Source organism: Heterocephalus glaber, unplaced genomic scaffold, assembly GCF_053883595.1.
Source record: "Heterocephalus glaber isolate CG9 unplaced genomic scaffold, H.glaber_assembly_v1.0 deba00001572, whole genome shotgun sequence".
NCBI lineage: Eukaryota > Metazoa > Chordata > Mammalia > Rodentia > Bathyergidae > Heterocephalus > Heterocephalus glaber.
Genome location: NW_028258357.1, coordinates 21,327,078 through 21,347,203, shown reverse-complemented (window position 1 = coordinate 21,347,203; position 20,126 = coordinate 21,327,078). Strand labels below are relative to the sequence as shown.

The following is a 20,126-nucleotide window of genomic DNA, read 5'->3' as shown; positions in this document are numbered from 1 at the left end:
AAGACAGACTGAGTGTTCCAGGGACAGAGTTGGGGGAGGCTTGTGTCAGAGGCTTGGAAGGGCTGAAGGAAGCAGGAACAAGAAACCGAAGCAGATTGGCCATTTGAAAGATGCTTTCCTGGTAAACCCCACACAGGGATATGGAACAATGGAACAGTAGTTGATCAATCAAGATCAGATTACCTTCTTTGTAAGGATTAAGGCAGATTCTACTTCGTATCACAAAATTGAAACTGTCCCCTTCTGCAGAATGTCAAATAAACAGGTTTGGCTTAAGGGAAGTTTAGCAAGAATGATACCATTAAAAAAAAGAATGATACCATTTTGACTTTTAGCCTGCTGTTAGGAGCTAGAGCAGAAGCCTAGTTCAAAACAGTGGCCTCCTGTACTTCTTTTCTTTTTCTTTTCTTTTCTTTTGTGGCACCGAGGATTGAACCCAGGGTCTTCACACTGAGCTCCACCCCAAGCCCTTTTTATTTTTTATTTTAAGACAGGGGTTTGCTAAGTCCCCCAGATAGGACTCGAACTTGTGATCCTCCTGGCTCAGCCTCCCAGAGTGCTGATGACAGCGCACCACCATGCCCACACTGTAACTTAACACCCATACTCTTTGTAGTTATGCTTTAATTCCTGAGGGCTTTAAATGATCTTTTGAAAGATTTTTCTAAAAAACACCAGAAAGGACTATTATGTTACAGTTACTGAAGATGATCAAGTGTGGTACAGAAACTCCCTCACCCTCAAGGTGAAGGTGAACATCAAGGTTTGACTGAAAAGCAGCAGAGAAACTGGATGAACATACTCAGGTGTCCCTTTCCACCTGAGAAGCTGCTGTTGCATCACCAGGTAACTCAGACATGGTGGAAGGTTTGTTTTTGTTTTGTTTTTGGTACCGGGGATTGAACTCGGGTCCTTGTGCTTGCGAGGCAGGTGGCAGAACCACTGAGCTAAATCTCCAGCCCCAGTGGAAGGTTTGATGCAGAAAATCCTATCTTCAGCTCTGAGATTTTCAAATGTGCCTGAGGGTGGACTCAATCCATGAATCACGGACCACAGGCACTCAGTAGTTTCATGAGCCTCACTTTAAAAAAATTTCCTTTTTAGCTTGCAATACATAATGACTGCATTCACCTTTCTCTGTCTCTGCTCCCCACGCAGTTGAGGCTCCTCTTCTGGGTGCTTCTTTTTTTTGTAATTCTTTTTACTAGTCCATATTTGCAATACATAGCGGTCACACTCCTCCTGGGACTTGGCACATTTACGTCACACACCTTAATTCATTTTGTACCCCCTTCCCTTCCCTCCATGCCTGTTATCCTTTTATTATTTTGCTCTTAATTTATTTCTACGTTGGATTTCTCCTACAAGAGAATCTATGTGATGTTTAAGCTTGTGTGTCTGATTTATTCCACTTAACATTGTGGTCTCAAGGTGCATACATTTTCCTATAAATGACTCCAATTTATCCTTCTTTATGGTAGAATAGTGCTCCATTGTGTGTAAGTATCACATTTTCTTCATCCACTCCTCTGGATGGACATATGGGGCCAGTTCCAACATTTAGCTATTCGGAGCTCTGCTGTTATTTTTATAGTCAGTAAGTTAGACAGAAATTAATACACAGTCAGAGAGGGACTGGGCTCTCAAGGGAGTTAGCAGAAAAATAAAGCTCAGGATTATGGCTGGAAGTACATCTGAAGAGCAGGCCTCAAGACAAAAATGCAACGGCCAGACCTACATACTGCCCTAAGGAATGAATGGAAATTGAGATTATACTGTATTTTGTACCAACCATTAAGTCCAGATATGCATCAGAACCGGGTGGGTGACCAGAACACCCAGCCCACCCCTTCCCCAAATGTTCCCAGTTTAAAAGTCACGGATAAGCCAAGGTTAATGATGTCAGCCATATGTCTTTGCTACCTTTGCTTCCCTATGGATCAATATTAGCTAAGTGGCTGCACTTGTAATCTTACTGGTTTATTACAGCTTGACCCTCACTGTATCCACATTGTGACTTTTCTGTGTAAATCACCCCGACAAGGGGCCTCTGTGGCAACCTACTGGATTCCTCCTGTCCCTCGGGAGCTAGTCCTAGTCCCCAATAAAACTTTCCTCTTAACTTTCTCTGTCCTTTGAAATTCATTCTTCGACTTCAGGGACAAGAACTCAGCACATCTGACATCTAACAGGTTGGAGTTATAGTTCTCCTACATCACTAGAAACATGGCTACGCATGTATCTGTATTTTGTTTATTTGTAGTTCAGTCTGGTTTTATTTTATTTACTTATTTGTTTTTTTTGAGACAGCTACGTTGTTCAGGCTGGCCTTGAATTTACTATGTAACCCGGGCTGGCCTCCAACTCACAGCCATCCTCCTGCCTCAGCCTCCCCAGTGCTGGGATTACTGGCGTGAGCCCTCATGCCCCTGCGGTAATGTGATGTCTTTTACTCTTTGGAAAAGACACAAAAGGGGAAGAGTTCACCTGGCCTAGATTTAACAGGCAAGGGTGGGCAGCGCAAAGCTAGCCCTGGCAGCATCCTCCGCTCCTTCCCCTGAGCCCCGCACCGGCCACGCCTGGGCAAGAGGGAGCCTGGTGACTGACGCGCGGCGCGAGGTACCCGGGAAGCCCACAGAACCCTTCTCCTCCAGGCAGCCTCCCCGGGCGGGGAAGCCGGGCGCTGGGTCGCCCCGGGCCACATCAGCAGCGCTCCCGGGCGGGGCTGCGGGGCAGCACGCCTGCGCGGAGTGCCGTTGGGGGCGGGGCAGGCTCGTGGGCGGGGCGGTACGCCTGCCTGCGCCATGGCGGCGCCGGCGGGCGGGGAGGGGCGGGGCGAGGCGGTGGGCGGGGCGAAGGCGAGAGGCTGAGGTGTGGCCCCAGCTGTCAGCGCGGCCCAGGGCGCGAGGAGGCGCGCGCACGGAGGCACGGAGCCTTGCGGGACCGCCGCGCGCCCCACTGCGGGTGTGGGTGTCGGCAACCAGGTGAAGGCCGCCGGTGCGCCCCGGGGCTCGGGCGGTGTGGGGCCGGGGGCGTCTCCTCGCACAGCCCCTGCCCGCCGGCAGGTGGTCTGGCATCTCGGCGTGGGCGGCGCCGGGGTCCGGAGCTGAGGGCTGACGGCTGAGGGGTGAGGGCTGAGGGACGAGGCGCTGAGGGGCGAGGCGCTGAGGGCTGAGGGCGAGCGGCCGGGGCGCGGCCCCGCAGAGCCCGCGAGCATCTGGAGGACTCGCCTGTGTGCGTGACCCGTCCCCTGCGCGCACACCGTGCTCCAAGCGTGTCGCCCTCTGCTAAGTGAGGCGCTCCCTGAAGACTCAGCCCCAGGTGTGGCTTTTGGTGAAACCACGAAATCTGCGACTGTCGCCGCCATCCAGGACATTGTCCTCGTCGCCCAAGGCAGCCCTGTACCGTGGAACCCCGACCTCACTCCTTGGCAACCAGGAGCCCACTTCCTGTTTGCGCGGGCTTAGGGCGCGGGCCGCGCTGTAAGTGGCCTTCTGCCCTAGAGCTTCCTTCGGCCTCACTCCGTCGAGTGTGCACCGGTGCTTCGTGCATCGGTGCTTCTATTTCTCGTAGTCGGGTGATGCTCAGGGTATAGCAGTTCTGGATTTGCTTCATCCATTCATCAGCACTTGGGTTGTCCCCCTTTCAGCTGTGGAGCGTAACGCCGCTGTGGACACTGGCGCACGCGCTTTTGGGTTTTATTTGCAGTGCTGGCGAGGAGCTCAGGGCAGCTTGCTAGACAAGGGATGCCCCACTGAGCTGCATCCCCAGCCGCACTGAGAGAGAGACAGCGAGAGATGGATATAGATGCAGGTGTTGATGTAAAGATATATGTACTTTGGTTTTATTTGGGTCTCTGATACTCTAGACCAGCATTTACCACAGAGCTACATCTGCAGCCTCCTGGACGTTTTCAGTGTCCTTGGACGTGTACCTAGGAGTGCAGTTGCACGGTGTTTGACTTTTTCAGAAACTGCCAGGCCTTACGATAGCAGCAGCAGTTTACCAACAAGCAGTGGAAGCAGGATTCCAGTTTCCTTCACTTGCTCACCAACCCTAGTTATTTTATCTGGCTATTTTTGGCCATGATAAAACACCCACTTCATGGATGTGAAGTTGTATCTCTTTGTGGTTTTGATTTTCGTTTCCCTAATGGCTAGCGAGAGTGAGCATCTTTTCATATAAGCATGGTCGTTTGTGTATTTTTCTTAAAATGTCCTTTTAGATCATTTGTCCATATTTTCATTGGGTTATCTGACTTTATCATTGAGTGTATTGTCCATTTACAGGAAAAAAAAACCCCTCTAGGCCTGGGGATTGGCACTGATGAAAAAGTCAACCAACATGATACCAATACCTGTAATGCTTATCCAGGTGCTTGGATAAAGAGTGAATAAGCGCTATTTAAGTGTAAGACCCCACCTGCTAATTTTCAGCATCTTGGGCCCCCCCCCTGTTTTCTGGCATATTGAGGTAAGGCACAGAAGACGCCCTCCTCACTAGAGCCAAGAGAGCTTGGTGTGAGAAGTCCCGTTTACCACTTTATGTATAAATACTACATATAGGTGGCTCACTAAGCAAATGAGGAATAAATGGCAAGCACAAATTACTCAGTGAAAGCTTCATATGCTTCTCAGCAGAGCAGAGGGCCTTATTTTCCTCATCTATGTAGCTTTCGTTGCAGTTTTGTTCATACATGGGTGGAAAATGAATACTTTCTGATGGCCCCGAAGTTAATTGCCATTCAGGATGCTGCTGTGGGTATTCCACTGTTAATTTCTGGGTGCACACAAATTCTGCACAAAGTCTTTTGCAGCAAAAATTACCTCAGAAGACAGGGCTCGGGCCTAAATAAATACACCACAGGAAAGCAGAGACTTGGAGCCAAGGGAAGGTGAGCATCAGTGGATAGAGAAACAAAGAGGAGGCCTCGGGCAGGGTTAGGGGCTGGCAGCCCGGCTAAACCAACCTAACCGGATTCCTGTTAAAGACCGGCCAAGGTCCTCAGACATCACCTGGGGGATGGCAGAGGATGAGGGGCCTGGTCAGATAACCAGATGTGGGTTTAGTCTAAACCAACTTAGCAGGGTTCTTCACTAAAAAGGATTTGTCTACAGCCATGCCACCCTGAATGTGCCTGATCTCAGAAACTAAGCAGGGTTGGGCTGGTTAATACTTGGATGGGAAACTAAAATGGAAATTTACCCAAAGGCCTTTAATCCTGGCACTCAGGAGGCTGAAGCAGGAGGACTGCCGTAAGTTTGAGGCCAGCCTGGGCTACATAGTGAGTTGAAGACTGATCTGAACTACATAGCGAGACCCTATCTCCAAAAAGAAAAAAGTTCAATTTGTGTAGACATTTGACCAAGAAACAGAGAAACCGCTCATTTGTTCAATTCCTCTTCCTTTTGCCTGGCCTTTTCTCAGTTGCTAACTCTTCTTCCAGGGCCCAGGAATCAGCCCAGGGTTCCTGCTTGGCACGGTGACACCTCAGGGCACTGATTGCACTGTTTCTCTGCATCCTACTTAAATTGCTCTCAGGACTGGGAGTAGCTCAGTGGTAGAGTACTTGCTCAGCATGCAGGGCCGGGTGCCCTGGGTTTGACCTGTAGCACTGGAAAATAAAACACAACAAAAATAAAAGTTGAGATCAGATTCAGGAAGTCCAAAAGGGTTTAAAATACTACTAAACAATACTTCTCATTTTTTGGGTAGACCTTGTTAAAGTCTCCCTTGCAGGAGGAAAGTTCTGTCCCCAGTAGCCTAGTTATTTGGGAAGAGAAACTTTCCCTCCCCAAGGGCCACAAGTGCCCTGAGAAGAGAGCTAGTGAGAGTGTGCAGTGGAGCATCGACCTTTGTCCTGTCTGCTTAGATAAGTCCTGCAGGACCGTGGATGGATATGAGGAGAAGCATTCCTTTCACCCTGCTGGCTCCCACCTACGGGTGGGCAGGTTCCGTCACCTGGGGAGAGGGCACTAACAGCTGTGCTCTCATCACTAAGTGTGGTGTGGGTAGCGAGCCTGGGAGCCGAATCACCATTCATAAACTGTGACAGTCTGTTTTCCTTGGAAATAACTAAACCTCTTAAACAACTTTTAAGTGGGTGATCTCTTCATTATGTGTTTAATACATAGGGTATTCAAGTCCGTTTCCTTATTTTACTCCTTATTTATTTATTTATTTATTTATTTGGTTTTTGAGACAGGGTCTCACTATATAGTTCAGCCTCACCTTGAACTCACAGTGATCCTCCTGCCTCAGCCTTCCAAGTGCTGGGATTACAGGTGTGTGCTACCAAACCTAGCCTCGAAAATATTTATTGAGTGTCTAGTATTTAACAGGTACTGGGTTAGGCCCAGTGATTAGCAGCAGTGAGTCCTTGATTCATGGAGTTTTTAGCCTAGAGAGACTTACTATAGAGGAATTTGGGATCGCAGAGGAAGGAGAATTAATTTGTGTGTGTCTGGTGGGGGAGTGTACTGGGGATTTAACCTAGGGCCTTCAAATTGAGCTACCCCAACCCATTTTTAATTTTGTGACAGGGTCTTGCTAAGTTAGTCTTGAACTTGTGATACTCCTGCCTCAGCCTCCCAGAGTGCTGGGATTACAAATGTGCACCACAAGAACTAATCTAGGAGGGCCAGGGAAGTGATGTTTAAGAGCTGAGATTGTAGGTAGAATAAGAAGAAATCAAATGAAAGGGAAGAGTGAGGACAAGCAAGATGGTTTCAGGTGAAAAAAACAGATACAAAGACCAAGAAGTAAGAGTGTGGTATGCTGAACTGATATTTTTTACACTTTACCTACAAGTAGATCATGAAATCAATTTAGTGAGTTGTTTGACCATCATGTATATAAAAAAAAAATAGAAAGCAAGAACATGTCACACATAAATACTTCCTAGATTGTGAGCATAGGTGGGGTTGTTGATGCAGGATTTAGTTAACTTTATTAAAGAGTTTGGACTTACAGGAAATGAAAAGCCAGCGTAGTACCTGGTAGTGAGCTATAGGAACTAAGCCAACAAGAGTCTGACTCTATGCCTTTAATATTAGAAATGTTACATAGTAGAAGTGGCTTTGCTTTTAATGCTTGCTTTGGACAAAGACAAAGGTTTTCTGAGATTTTTTTTTCCCTGGTTGAGGTCATGTTAGTGATAGAACTGCATTCACTTACTTAATTTTAAGACAGGGCCTCCCTAAGTCACTAAGTTCTCCAGGCTGGATTGAACTTGCCATCCTCCTGCCCCAGCCTCTCACAGGGCTGGGATTACAAGTGTGCACCACCACACCTGTCCAGCAACATTCATTTATTTAAAAGGTAATATAACAAAACATATTCTGATCTTCTATTAACTAGTGAGGATAAGAAGAAACAACAACAAAGACTTTGTAGTTTTGGGGTTTCTTCTTCCTAAAGTAGAGGGAAGTGGTGCAGATTGCTCCCAGGAGCAGGCATCTGGATTGTTTGAACAGGGCATTCTCACGGAAGGTGGGTTTAGAAAGATGTGGGGGATGAAGGGCGTGAATTAGATTATATCAATCAGGGGAGTCAACAGAAAATGGACTTTCCTTGTAGAAGAAGTAAAAATAGAACACCCGTGTCCCCAGAAAACTTAGAAATAAGAGTTAGTGATGTCAGGTTGTTGCCAGAGGTTTGTGCTGTCACAGTGCCGTGACTTCACAGGATTACACTGTGACACTGGCTGTGAAGGGAAACTTTTTTCAGTGCTTGTTTCTGGTAAGTCCAAGAAAAGTTAAGAAAAATTCATGAAAGGCAGAGAGATTTCATTTCTGACTCAAATTTCTTAGTATATTTTTGAGATGTCCAAATTTTGCTAATTTGTTTTGTAAGTTTGCATGTGTGTGTATCTGAAAGTAAGATTCCAGAATCAAATTTTGCTGAGATAGAGATGGCTTTTTAAAAATACTCATTGAATTATGTATTTTTATGTTCATAGAGTCCTAGTTGAAGCAGTGTGCTATAGAACTAAATTGAAACTGTTAACTTGAGTAAATTTATCCTCAGGAAGTGAGTCTAAATATGGGAAAGTATTATGCACAAGGCTGTTCATTTTCATTGCAATGTAATTGCAGTGTGCTGCTGTGGGGAAACGCTGCATTACACCACACAGCTGGTCTGAAAAGCCTTACCACGTGTGTCCTTCCAGTCTGGCAAACCCAGGGCCGCCACAGTGAAAGCCAAGAGCATATGGAGTGTCCATCTTTTCCTATTTCTCACCCAGCACTTCAAACCTCAGGGAGGGATTTCAGGGTCTTCTCAAGTTGGGGAAGGTGGGGCTGAGTACCAGTATGCTTCAAGGCTGTTGCTTTGCTTTTGCAAAAGCAAAAAATCTATTGGGATTTCACATGGGGTTTAGTTTAAGCCAGGTGTTGGACTGCATTAAAAACAAATGTTAACAGGCTAGGGATTTAGCTCAGTGGCACTGCCCCTACTTCACAAGCGAAAAGTCCTGAGTTTGATCCCCAGTACCTAAATAAATAAATATTTACAACCAGCCTAAAAGTGGGGAGGGGAAGGGATGTAAGAAGAATGAAGATGCATGACGTCCATGTGCCGACTCCAGCCATGACCATGATCATTACGTGCAGCAAACACAGACTAAAGAAATAAAAGTGAGAAAAGGAAGCACCTGGCCTAATTTAGAAACCAAGTTTCTGTGCCCTCTAAGCAGGCATTCTGGGCCTCCTTGGGTGACCACTGCTGCTTGGCCACTGGAATCTTCTCCTCAGACTTGGCCGTGCTCTCTTCGGTTTTCTGCCTGCTTGCCATAGACTTTGTTAGATTGGTGTCCTGTCTTCTTTTCCCCCTCATTTTTCTCAGTATCGCTTGTTCTTTGAAGTTCAGCCCACCATCATTGTAATCATTCCTTTTTTCAATTTGGCAAACACATTTTGTCAAACACTGAGTGCAAATTATGTGGAATTTTGTACCCCAGGCCCCGCAGAGCTGTAAAGGACGTGCTTCATATCAGTAAGTGCAGCAGTGCGCTGGAAGTAGAGCACTGTGGGCTCAGCACTTTCTTCCATACTGTCACCTGGCACCAGCAGGCAAGGTGGCATAGGATCCGGTTGTGGTTCTGCGTCTTCAGAAAAGATTTGTTCATTCATTGAGCACCAGAAGATCACTCAGAGTTCGGCTGTGAACCAGAGATGGCCCTTGGGCCAGGCCCTCGTAGCTGGGGTGGAAGGGTCGCAAGACCTTCAGTGCTTCCTTGTCACTAACTGTTCTCAGAATTCCAGTCCTGTGTCTTCCTTTCCTGCCTGTTTGACTTTGGGCATATCAGCCTCCATGAGGCTCTGTTCTCAAAAATGTAAACAGAATGAGCATGCCTATCTCCTAGGTTTTTAAAGAAAGATTCAATAAGTCTGCATAAATAAAGGCTGTTCTTCCTGCTTTCTCATAGTGCTGGTGTAACACAAGTGGTCTTTCCTTTGGGTTTCTGAAAATATTTTTGAGGACTTAATGATTAGACTCTAGTCCTTTGGAGTTTTCTTTCTTTTTAGTTGGAGAGTGGCTTTCGATACACTTCATATTTATGGTAGGGAAACTAATACAGCCAAAGGAATATTTAATAGGGGAATAAAACTTTTTCATCATTATTTAATATATTTCACTGGGACTTAATGAAAACAGACTATAATATCTGTGATAAAGGAAACAGTTAATAGGAAGCCCTAGAGTCTGAAACCCAGCTGCTTTTTTTTCATTTTATCTGCCACTTTCCTCCATCTTTAACAGTAATTTTTATAGTAACAATTTTAATTTTCCTCAAAAAATGGGAAATCTTTAGTATTTCTAGACAGGCAAAGTTTCAAAATGACCCCACACTCATGGCTGAGTCCATCTTTCTGATATTTCATGTGTTCTGATTGAATAAACTTAGTTCTTAGTAATCTTAGTCCAAAGTAATCCTTGTGATGTGGTTTAATAGTCAGGTGTGGTGATGCATGCCTGTAATCCCAGCACTCAGGAAACTGAGGCAGGAGGATCACTGTGAGTTTGAGGCCAGCCTGGGCTGCATAGTACATTCTAGGCCTACCTGAACTATGTAGTGAGACCCTGTCTCCAAAACCCAAAAAGATTATAAAAAGGTAGTCTATTTTATTATAAATTATAATAAAATTGTGGCATGCCTCTATAATCCCAGCACTCTGGGAGGCTGAAGCAAGGATCACAGGTTCAAGCCCAGCCTGAGCAATTTAGTGACTTAACAAGGCCCTATCTTAAACCAAATTTGAAAAGTGCTGGGGTATAGTTCAGTGCAAATGCCCTGGGTTCTGTCCTCATACTGCAAAGCAAGCAAGTATTTAGCTGTCTTTTAAAAATTTTAAATACGAGATGTAGTATTAGAATTTAAAAACAGTACTAGGACTTCTTCCTATTGCAGCTTTCATTTTCTTTTTTACTTTTAAAACACTGGTTTCATGGGTCTGGTGTGTGTGGCTCAGTGGTAGAGCAGGTGCTTAGCATGCTTGAGGGCCTGAGCTCAACCCCCTTTTCTCTGCCACAAAAGCAAACTAAAGCACATTGTGGTTGCCTAACGGCCAGTGCTGTTCGGTGTATGTGACAATGATACGTACTCGGTACTTTATAGCATGCTGGCAATAAACTGAATGAAGTCTAGGCTAGGTAGATTGTATAAAATGTAAACATCAAACTCTTAATTGGTTCTTGCAGAAAGTGGGAACAAACAGCTGATCTGAAAATTATCAGCCAGGCTTTCAATACAGCAGTGTCCAGCATTTGTATGATTGTGTGATGAAGTATATTTATGGTAAGAGGAGTAAAGGCCAAGCCTGGTGGCACACACCCATAATCCCAGCACTCAGGAGGCTGAGGCAGGAGGATTGCTGCAAGTTCAGGGTCAGCCTAGGCTATATAATTCAAGGCCAGCCTGAACTACATAGTGCAATCCTGTCTCCAAACACCAAAAATAAAATTACTTTTTAAAAAATGTGCCTGGCTACAGTCTTTGAATCAAAGATAAGATTTTGATCCCATATGGATTTGTATAATCTAAATATAAACCCCTATTACTCCTTAGGACAAAAACCTATTCCTTCCTCAACTGCAGGAGATGTGCTTACTAGGCAGTCTAGGCACATGCTTGAGCATTAACAAGGGGGCACTGAAAGAGAAAAAACTTACAGGCAGGCACTGTGCCACTGAGCTACATTCCCAGCCCAAGAAAAAAAACTTAATGGTTAGGAATTCTTTAAAAGCCAAGTAGTACTTAGGGGAGAAAAAATCAGACCTCTTTGTGACACTTATAGTTATTTGTTAGTGCTATTTTTGTTTTTTGGGTTTTGTTTTGTTGTGTTTTTTTGAGATAAGGTCTCACTATGTAGCCCAGGCTAGCCTCAAACTCCCAGCAATCCTCCTGCCTCAGCCTCCCAAGTGCTGGGATTACAGGTGCACTCTGCCATGCCTGGCTTATTTGGTGCTATTTTCATTTTGAAATACATGTGAAAGAGTGGGAAAGAGGTAGCACAGAATTGGCAGTATTCTGGCTCTCCTTTGGAAGTTTGTGGGCCAGCTGGAGGTATTTGTCACAGTCATCTAACAAATATAAGCTATAAATGAAATCGTGGCTCAGAAGAATGGAACAGCAGATGTGTGGGCTACTTGCAGGTTGAGGTCGTGTTAACTCAAGGCTGCTGCCTTTCAGGGGTGAGAACGTGCAGAGAGGGGATGGAATGGAAAGAGCAGCTTTGCCGAGGTCCTGGGAGTTTAGAAATAGGAGAGACCAAATAGTCGTTAAAAAGAAATGATAGACATTTGATAGATACTTCATGAAATACAAAAAGCGGGACACGAACCCGTATGTACCACATAAGCCCGTTTTTGTCTTAAACACATTTGAGAACTAACCAAAGTCCTCTGACACATGGTGCCGTGGTGTCTGGATGTGGTTTCCAGGGGAACCAAACTGGGCTGATCCTTGGCTGTTTCCTTTTTTCTTTTCGCCTTGAACACATACCACTCAGGTGAAGAGCACACGAGCAGTGTGCAGAGGACTCGCCCGTGGACGGGGAGCAGAGCTGGGGTGCCTTAGGATGGAGCTGCGTGGGCAGCTGGCTGCTGGGCGGGGAGGACTTGAATCAAGTTTCGCGTGAACTTGGAGTCAGCTGCCAGGAAAGGGCTCCTTGCTTTTAACTGATACCAAATTAAAAAGTGCTCAGCCTGACCTGAGGGTAGGGGAGACTCAACTGCAGGGATAGAGGGAGGAGTCCGGTGGTGTCCCCGTGTCACCTGGGTAACTGGGCAGGCTGACTCCAGGGCCTGTGATCCCGTGCCAGCTGTGCCCTCTCCCGACGCTGCTCTCCACCTGGAGGGCATGGGAAAGACAAGGGGACATTCCGGACCCAAAAATGCAGGGTTAGAATGATAACCTTACCTGAGGTGACCAGCTTTTTTCTCAGAAAGTTTTGTTTTTCTTTGAACTTTGGTCCACTGGCTTTTCCTTTTCCTTTTTTACTGATATTTTGTTTGTTTCAAATTTTTGAGACTGGGTCTCACTGGCCTTGAATTCACAGGGAACCTCCTGCCTCAGCCCCCCGAGGGCTGAGATTACAGGCATTGCCACCATGCTGGGCTTCTCTTTTTCCATTCATTCATTTATTTATTCTGGAAGCAAAGCATTTATTGGTACATTTTAGATGTACATAATGACAACTCTCATCACAGGGAATTTGTGCCTGTACATGGTATATCCCACCTCTTCTCTTTTTCCCATTCCCCCTCTCCCCTCAGCCACCCTCTCCTCCTTATATACAAAAGCTTTGTTTCCATTTTTACCTTCTGTTTTCACTTTTTTTTCTTGTCCTTTCCTTCCTTTCCGCCTCTCTTCTCCCTTGTTCCCCTTCCTATTTGAACATTTTCTTCACATTTCCCAATATCTATCGTACATTTTAGTCCTTATTTCCACTTTCTCTTTTTCCTTTTAAACCTTGAGTATTGGCATCTTTTCCACAACTTAAAATTCTGGAAACTTAACATTCAGCCTGTTAATTATGTAGACTCATAGACTCATGCATGTTTTAAGTTGGTTCCAGAAGTGTGTTTGCATTTTTAAAATTGAACCCTAAGAGTGTTAGAATACGTTAAAAGAGTAAAATGTGAAAGTGTACTTTTGGATGAGATCTGAGTAACAGCTTCTGCTGATCTGAAGTGCTGATGACCTACAGCTACTTCGTTTCTGAATATGGCTTTTTATATTTGTAAGTGCTAGAGGAGCAAGTAAGGGAATGTGTTATTTATGTCTTATGCATATTTACTCTATCTTGTTACACAAAAGTACAGTAAGGTAATATATTATTCGTGTTTTATTCTTATCTATGCTATCTTGTTTTGTAAAAGTGTTGAATCAGCTTATAAAAACACCCACAAGAAATATTGATTTTAAAAAATAGAAGTACAAAATCACAACTAAAGCAAATGAAACTAGGGAAATAGGAGATGAAGACATTGGCCCTAAGATTTGAGTTTTGTTTGGAGCTGTGAGTTTCCTTGCTGCTGAAGATGAAACACACAATGGTTCAGTGTTTATTAAAGAAGTAAAAAATACCAGTTTTTTTAGTAGTATGTTCTTATGTAGTTATAATTGCTAAATAAAATTTCATGAACTTTATATAGTGGAGGGGATGCTAAAAGATAGAGCGGTGTTCTTATAAATACAGTTGTTTGCATGAAATTTATGTTAGTTTTACGACAATCCATAAATGATAGTTTTGTTTTTTACAGAAATACATGTAAAAGTGTTTAAGGCACAGTAGGGGACTATACTTTTCCCTTGAGACAGGGTCCAGCTGTAGAGTTGGTGCATGTGGAGGAGAGCTCATCAGTGTGGTTCCCCTGTCAGGAGCTGTGGGCCCTGTGCTGTCCTCTGGGCTCCTGCATGTTCCAGTGGGACAGAACCGAGGGGAGTGCTGCTGGGCTGTGTGCTGAGACAGGGTGCTTCCGGAATGGAGCTTCTTCTGGAAAGAGGAAGCTCGCCCTAGAAAGAAAGGAGCTAAGAAGTTGATTCTCCATGGTTCTGATACATAAAATGCACTTCTTAACTTTAGAAGAAAAGCAATTTCAGCACTAATGCTAAAATATTTATGACTAAAGTTGAGTTTGTAAGGAGTGCCTGGTATTAGTTCATTCTCCTTTAAATTAATGACAGTGTTGAGGGCCGGAGGTGAGCTATGAGGAGGCTTTCACAGCACATGGAGTAAGACTGGCCGTGAAGCTAAATGTGCTCCGTGGAAAGGGCTGCCCCGTGATCTGAGATTTTGTCCTTTCTGCACTTTTGGTGTTAAAATGTATATTTATTTTTATAAACAAATGTTTATTTTTATAAATAAATATAAATTGTAAAGTATGTATTTATTTTTATAAACAAGATTGTTTTTAACTTGATAAAATTTGGGAGGACATTTTTCTGGTTTTTGAGTTTCAAATGTTTGGAAAGTACTGTCTCAAACTTTTTTTCTTTGTTTTTTTTTTTTGAGACAGGGTCGCTCTATGTAGCGCAGGCTGGCCTTGAACTCACTGTGCAGCCCAGGCTGGTCTGGAACTCAGCCTCAGCCTTCCAAGTGCTGAAGTGCTGAAGTGCTAGGAGTGCAGACATGTGGCACCACGCCCAGCTGAAACTTCCTGACCAGAGACTGGGACCCAGAAGCACTCTGTGCCAGAGAGACTCCTGAGCTACAACAGACAGCAAGCTCTCTGAAGTCACCTTGTGTTGGGTTATGCTGTGGTGATCAGCAGTGCCAGACTCTGTGGCTTTCGGGGCCAGAAGTTACCCCACGTGTCATGTTCTGTGTCACCTTGGGTGGCTGTGGCAGCGCAGCTCTCCTTGTGTCTGTCCTGGAACCCAGTGGGAAGCAGAGGGAAGAGGAGACCTGGCAGGTTGTTCTCTGCTTGTGGGCTTTGCTGCTTCTCTTGTTCTGTTGGCCACAGCAGGTGCCGTGCAGAACAGGAAGTGTGACCCTTCATGGCCTCAGTGAGGGGGGGGGGGTCACCCACCCCTAGGAGGGCCACAGGGGTTGGGAGGAACAGTAACATCTGCTGCAGTATCACTCAGTGCGGGGAACTCAATTTTGTAAAGATTTGTTGCTTTGTAGTTTACAAAGAGAGCTTAGAATTTAAATCTAAGTCGTGGTACTAAAGTTTTAAAGGCTGGTTCTTCTCATTTGTGTATCAGATTGCTCTAACTTACTTTGTAGCTAATGAGTGACCCATAAATTTTTTTTTTTTTGCATTGGCATTCTTTAACTTGAGCATCTTTTTTTTTTTTTTTTTTGCTTAAATTCTTTCATTGGTACATTTTAGGTATACAGTATGTTTACATTTATCATTGGGGGCTTGTACCTGTACATGATGTATCTTGGTTCTTATTCTTTCCCCATTGCCTGTGTGCCCTTCCCTATTTACATAGACTTCGTTTCCGTTTTTTTTCTTTTCTCATAATTTTTCCTTTCCCTTCTTTCCTTTCCCCTTCCCCTTCTACCTCCCCTATCCCTTTGGACCTTTTCTTCCTATTTCAAATTATCAGTTATTTGTTTTAATCATTTTAATCCTTATTTATACTTTCAGTTTCTCACACTAGAGAAACTATTTGGTATTTACACATGTGTGTCCTATTTATTTCACTTAAGAGTATGGCCTCAATATGCATCCATTTAGCTATAAATGTCTCTAGTTTCTCGTTCTTTATGGCTGAGTAACTTGAGCATCTTAAAACCAGGAGAAACTTTGCCCAAGAAGTTTTTCAAACTTTTTGTTTTTGTTTTTGTTTTGAGACAGGGTTTGCTGTGTAGTTCTTGAAATCGTGGCAATCCTCCTGCCTCAGCCTCCTGAGTACTGGAATTACAGTCATAGAATTACAAGCGTGCACCACCACACCCAGCTCTCTGATTATATTCTTAAACCAATTATAATGCATTTTAATGTTAAAACTACAATATGACTCTACCCCAGTTTATACTGACTGCCCTTTACTGTATTAGGACAGCGACCAAATGTTTTCACAGTAAATGTCATCATTGTCTCTTCATACTTTAATGACAAAATGTATATTAGAGTGTAAAGAAAGTAATGGTTTATTATTTAATGTTTAACGTATATAAAGATGTTTAACATATAAAGACTTTGATTCTCAGTCCTCTGGCTAGCGATAGAAGCCATCACTTTATTTCCTAAGCTTACCCACTGTAGAACTTCAGAGTCGGGTGAGGATCATGCATGGGTGTGTTAATTATGTAAAAGATGCAAAAATAAGAATATTTTTATTCAATATTTAGTGAAAAACAAAACAAAAAAGCTCTTTTATATTTCTGTTCACAAAGCAGATATATGGCACAGGAAGTATAGTATTAGTAGTTCAGGATTAATTTAAGATGTGTTTTATACTTTTAACTCTGAAAATCTTAAGTATCAAAATAATTTGATTTTTAAATTTATTTTTTTCCTTTCCAGATCCAGTCTCTCTGTGGAAGTTCTAAACATCGTTTTTGGTGGAAATACTTTTTACACAATGAAGTCAACAATTTAACAAGTGTTTCTGTGGTTGTGAGTCATCCGCATGGTTCACAAAGCCTGAGACCTGAGGAGTACAGGGACCTGTGTGATGACAATATGACGAATAGCAAAGGGAGGTCCACTCCTAGCAAAGCAAGCGGTGGTCCAAGTCGTGGGGGAGGTTTTGTAGATTGGACTTTGCGTTTAAACACAGTTCAGTCTGATAAGTTTTTAAACTTACTGTTGAGGATGGTTCCAGTGATTTACCAGAAAAACCAGGAAGACAGGCACAAAAAAGCAAATGGCATTTGGCAAGATGGGTTATCGAGTCCAACACAGACTTTCAGTAACAGATCGGAGCAACACCTGGAGTATCACAGTTTCTCTGAGCCCACTTTCCATGGCAATAGTGGGCACATGCCCTCGAGCTGCAGCCCCAAGTATGATGACTATGCCAACTACAATTACTGTGATGCCAGGGAGACCTCAGAAACCACTGCTATGCTGCAAGATGAAGATCTGTCTAGTGAGGCCAATGAAGATGTTATTGTGGAAATGAACCCCAAATTACCAAAGGAGTCCAGTGGCATCATGGCACTGCAGATACTCGTGCCGTTTCTGCTAGCTGGTTTTGGAACGGTTTCGGCTGGCATGGTTTTGGATATCGTACAGGTGAGTTTTCATCTCTAATGTCACTGTTGGGCTGGGGATTTAGCTCAGTGATGCCGCTGCCTGCCTCACAAGTGCAAGGTCCCAAGTTCAATCCCTGGTACCAAAAACACACACACACACACCAAAAAAATCTCTAATGTCACTGTCTTTTTATTCCATTGTGGATTAAAATGCTTTATATAGGTTCTGAGTCTCAAACATTTTTAAAGTTCATCTTTGCTAGGGATCAAACCCAGAGCCTCATGCATGCTAGTCAAGTGCTCCACCACTGAGCTGTATCCCAGCCCTCAGATAATAATTTTGATTTAACTTACTCCTTAGTAAAGAGAATGGATGTGCACTCTGGCACATGTCCTTTATTCCTAGTTAGGCTTCAGTTTCTTTGTTCTGGCGTTGGGCGCGTATGCATTCATGATTGTTACTTTCTCTGTTGATTTGTTCCTTTGTCATTACATGGTTGCCTCTTTGCCACCTTGTAGCCTTTGACTTGGAGTCTATTTCAAATGATCCCTTATTCCATTCTTTCATTTTTATTCTATATGTGTCTTTATTAGTGGCATGCGTTTCTTGTTGGGAGCATGGTGTTGGGTCCTGTTTCTTTTAAAAATCCATTTAGTCAGACCGAATCTTCTAATTGGGGATTTAATCCTTTTACATTCAAGGTTATTACTGATAAGTTATGACATGCTCCTGTCATTTTGTGAGCTTTTTTTCTGGTTGTTGTATATCCTCTGTTTCTTCCCTCTTCTGTTGTTCACTGGTGTGGTTTGGCATTCCCCGAATTGATATGTTTGGTTCTTTTTCTTTTATATAAATCTGCTCCAATGAACTTTGTCCTTCCACATGTTATCATGATGGTAGTTACCATGCTTTGGCATCAATTGTCAGACTCCTCCCTGAAGCCTTTCCTCTGATGCCTCTCTGGCAGTTGATGACTTTTCTTGGCTTTTGCGCGCTCATTTTGGAAAGACTTCCTCTTTCATTTCTGAAGCTTTGCTGGGTATAGTAGTCTTGGTTGGCAGGGGGTTTTTTTTTGAGGAAAATTAACTTAGTGCATGTTGGTGTTAATACCTACAGTAATAAACACTCAGTCATCACTGTGTGCAGGCATGAACGCAATTATGTCCCCACTTATATGAAGAAAGTCAAGCATCACTCTGCCCGAATCAGGCAGTGAGTTACTAGAGTCAGAATTTCAGTCTAGGAAATCTGGCTGCAGAGCCCTTCCTCTGGACTGCTGTGGTCTTCTGCTCCTGTCTACGGTTTCCAGACTGTGTGTCAAGGTGCCTTAGGGTCGCTGAAGAATATTTTGACTTTTTGAGGGGAACAATGACATCTTTCAGACACAGTATAGACTCCTAGCTCAAGATGGTTTAACATTTCAACATCAGACCATACTCTATTCATTTTGATGACGTATCTTTGCACAATTGGGGTTTAGCAGTGCTGTGATTAAAAAGCAAGTGTCCACAAAAAATCTGAAACAGGAAGTGAAGGTGACAGTTTCCACTTCCTATGTTTGAGAAGTTACGCAGTACCCAACAGGTACACATCTCTTATTAGAAACAATTGCAATTATATAAAAATGACATTGAAGGTGTAAAAATTGTTTTATTTCCTCATCAGACTACTGACTTGTTAGGAAATATATATTTATTAAGTTGTTTAGAAATATCTACTTAATAGTAAATAGAATTGTTAAGTGTTTTTTTTTTTTTTGGAACTGGGGATCGAACTGGGGACCTTGCACTTGCAAGGCAGGTGCCAGAACTACTGAGCTAAATCCCCAGCCCTGTTAAGTGTTTCTTTTGTCCTAAGGATGCCATGAAAACATTTCTGAAATACCCAAGAATGCCAGGAACAGGGAAATCGGGAGCTTCTGCAAGCACAGGTCTGGAGGTGTGGGGAAAAATGTAGACTTTTTTGGCACAGATAGGAAATCAATAATTAATAGCACTTATGATCACACCAATGTTAGGTTGTCAGAGATTTCATGGTAAAAGTCATGTATTTGGTTTTTAAAATTAATTTCATTGGTACACTTTTGATATACATAATGATCACATTCATCATAGAGAATTTGTACCTGTACATAATATATCTTGATTCTTCTTTTTTCCTGTTCCCCTCCCCACCCTTCAACCTTTCTTACCTTCCTTAATCACAAAAGCTTTGTTTCCATTTTATTCCTTCTATTCTCTTTTATCCCCTTTAACCTTCTTTCCCTTCCCTCTCTCCCCATCCTTGTTCCCCTTCCCATCTGAACGTTTTCTTCGTACCCCCCAGTATCTGTCTTTACATTGAAAACTACTGTACTCTGAAAAATGAGATCAAAGAGGATATCAGAAAATGGAAAGATATCCCTTGCTCTTGGGAAGGCAGAACCAATAGAGTGAAAATGACCATACTTCCAAAACTATTATACAGATTTAATGCAATCTCAATCAGAATACCAAGAGCATACCTCACAGAACTAGAGAAAACAAACCTAAAATTAACGTGGAACCAGAAGAGACCTAGAATTGCAAAATCAATTCTGCACAACAAAAGCAAGCCAGGGAGCATCACAACCCCCAACTTCAAATTATACTCCAAAGACACCACGATAAAAAAAAAAAAAAAACAGCATGTTACTGGAAAAAACCAGACCCAAGGATCAGTGGAACGGAATGAAAGATGCAGATATAACTCCAAACACACAGCCACCTGATGTTTGACAAAGAGGTCAAACACCCTCACTGGAAGAAAGATAGCCTCTTTACTAAATGGTGCTGGGAAACTGGCTTGCCAAATGCTGAAGATTAAAACTAGACCCATATCTCTCACCATGCACTAAACTAAAATTGAAATCGATAAAAGATCTAAACATTAAAACAGACAATCTGCTGGAAGAGAGAATAGGGAGACTCAAAGACATCGGTGTA

At 43.4% G+C, this 20,126-nt stretch overlaps 1 protein-coding gene across 4 annotated transcripts in view; it reads left to right on the top strand.

Annotated features, from left to right (window-relative positions):
• The first annotated feature begins 2,853 nt into the window (after positions 1-2,853).
• The window catches only part of Slc41a2 (solute carrier family 41 member 2), a 103,458-nt gene continuing 86,185 nt past the window's right edge, over positions 2,854-20,126 (top strand). The window contains exons 1-3 of one of the 4 annotated variants that reach the window (XM_087192739.1): positions 2,879-2,984; positions 14,524-14,919; positions 16,489-17,202. In XM_087192739.1, coding sequence (XP_087048865.1) covers positions 14,824-14,919; positions 16,489-17,202 — 810 coding nt within the window. In that variant the 5' untranslated portion in view covers positions 2,879-2,984; positions 14,524-14,823. Of the gene's footprint in view, positions 2,998-14,523; positions 14,920-16,488; positions 17,203-20,126 lie in introns of all 4 variants that reach the window. The other 3 variants (XM_087192736.1, XM_087192737.1, XM_087192738.1) reach the window with 3 other exon arrangements.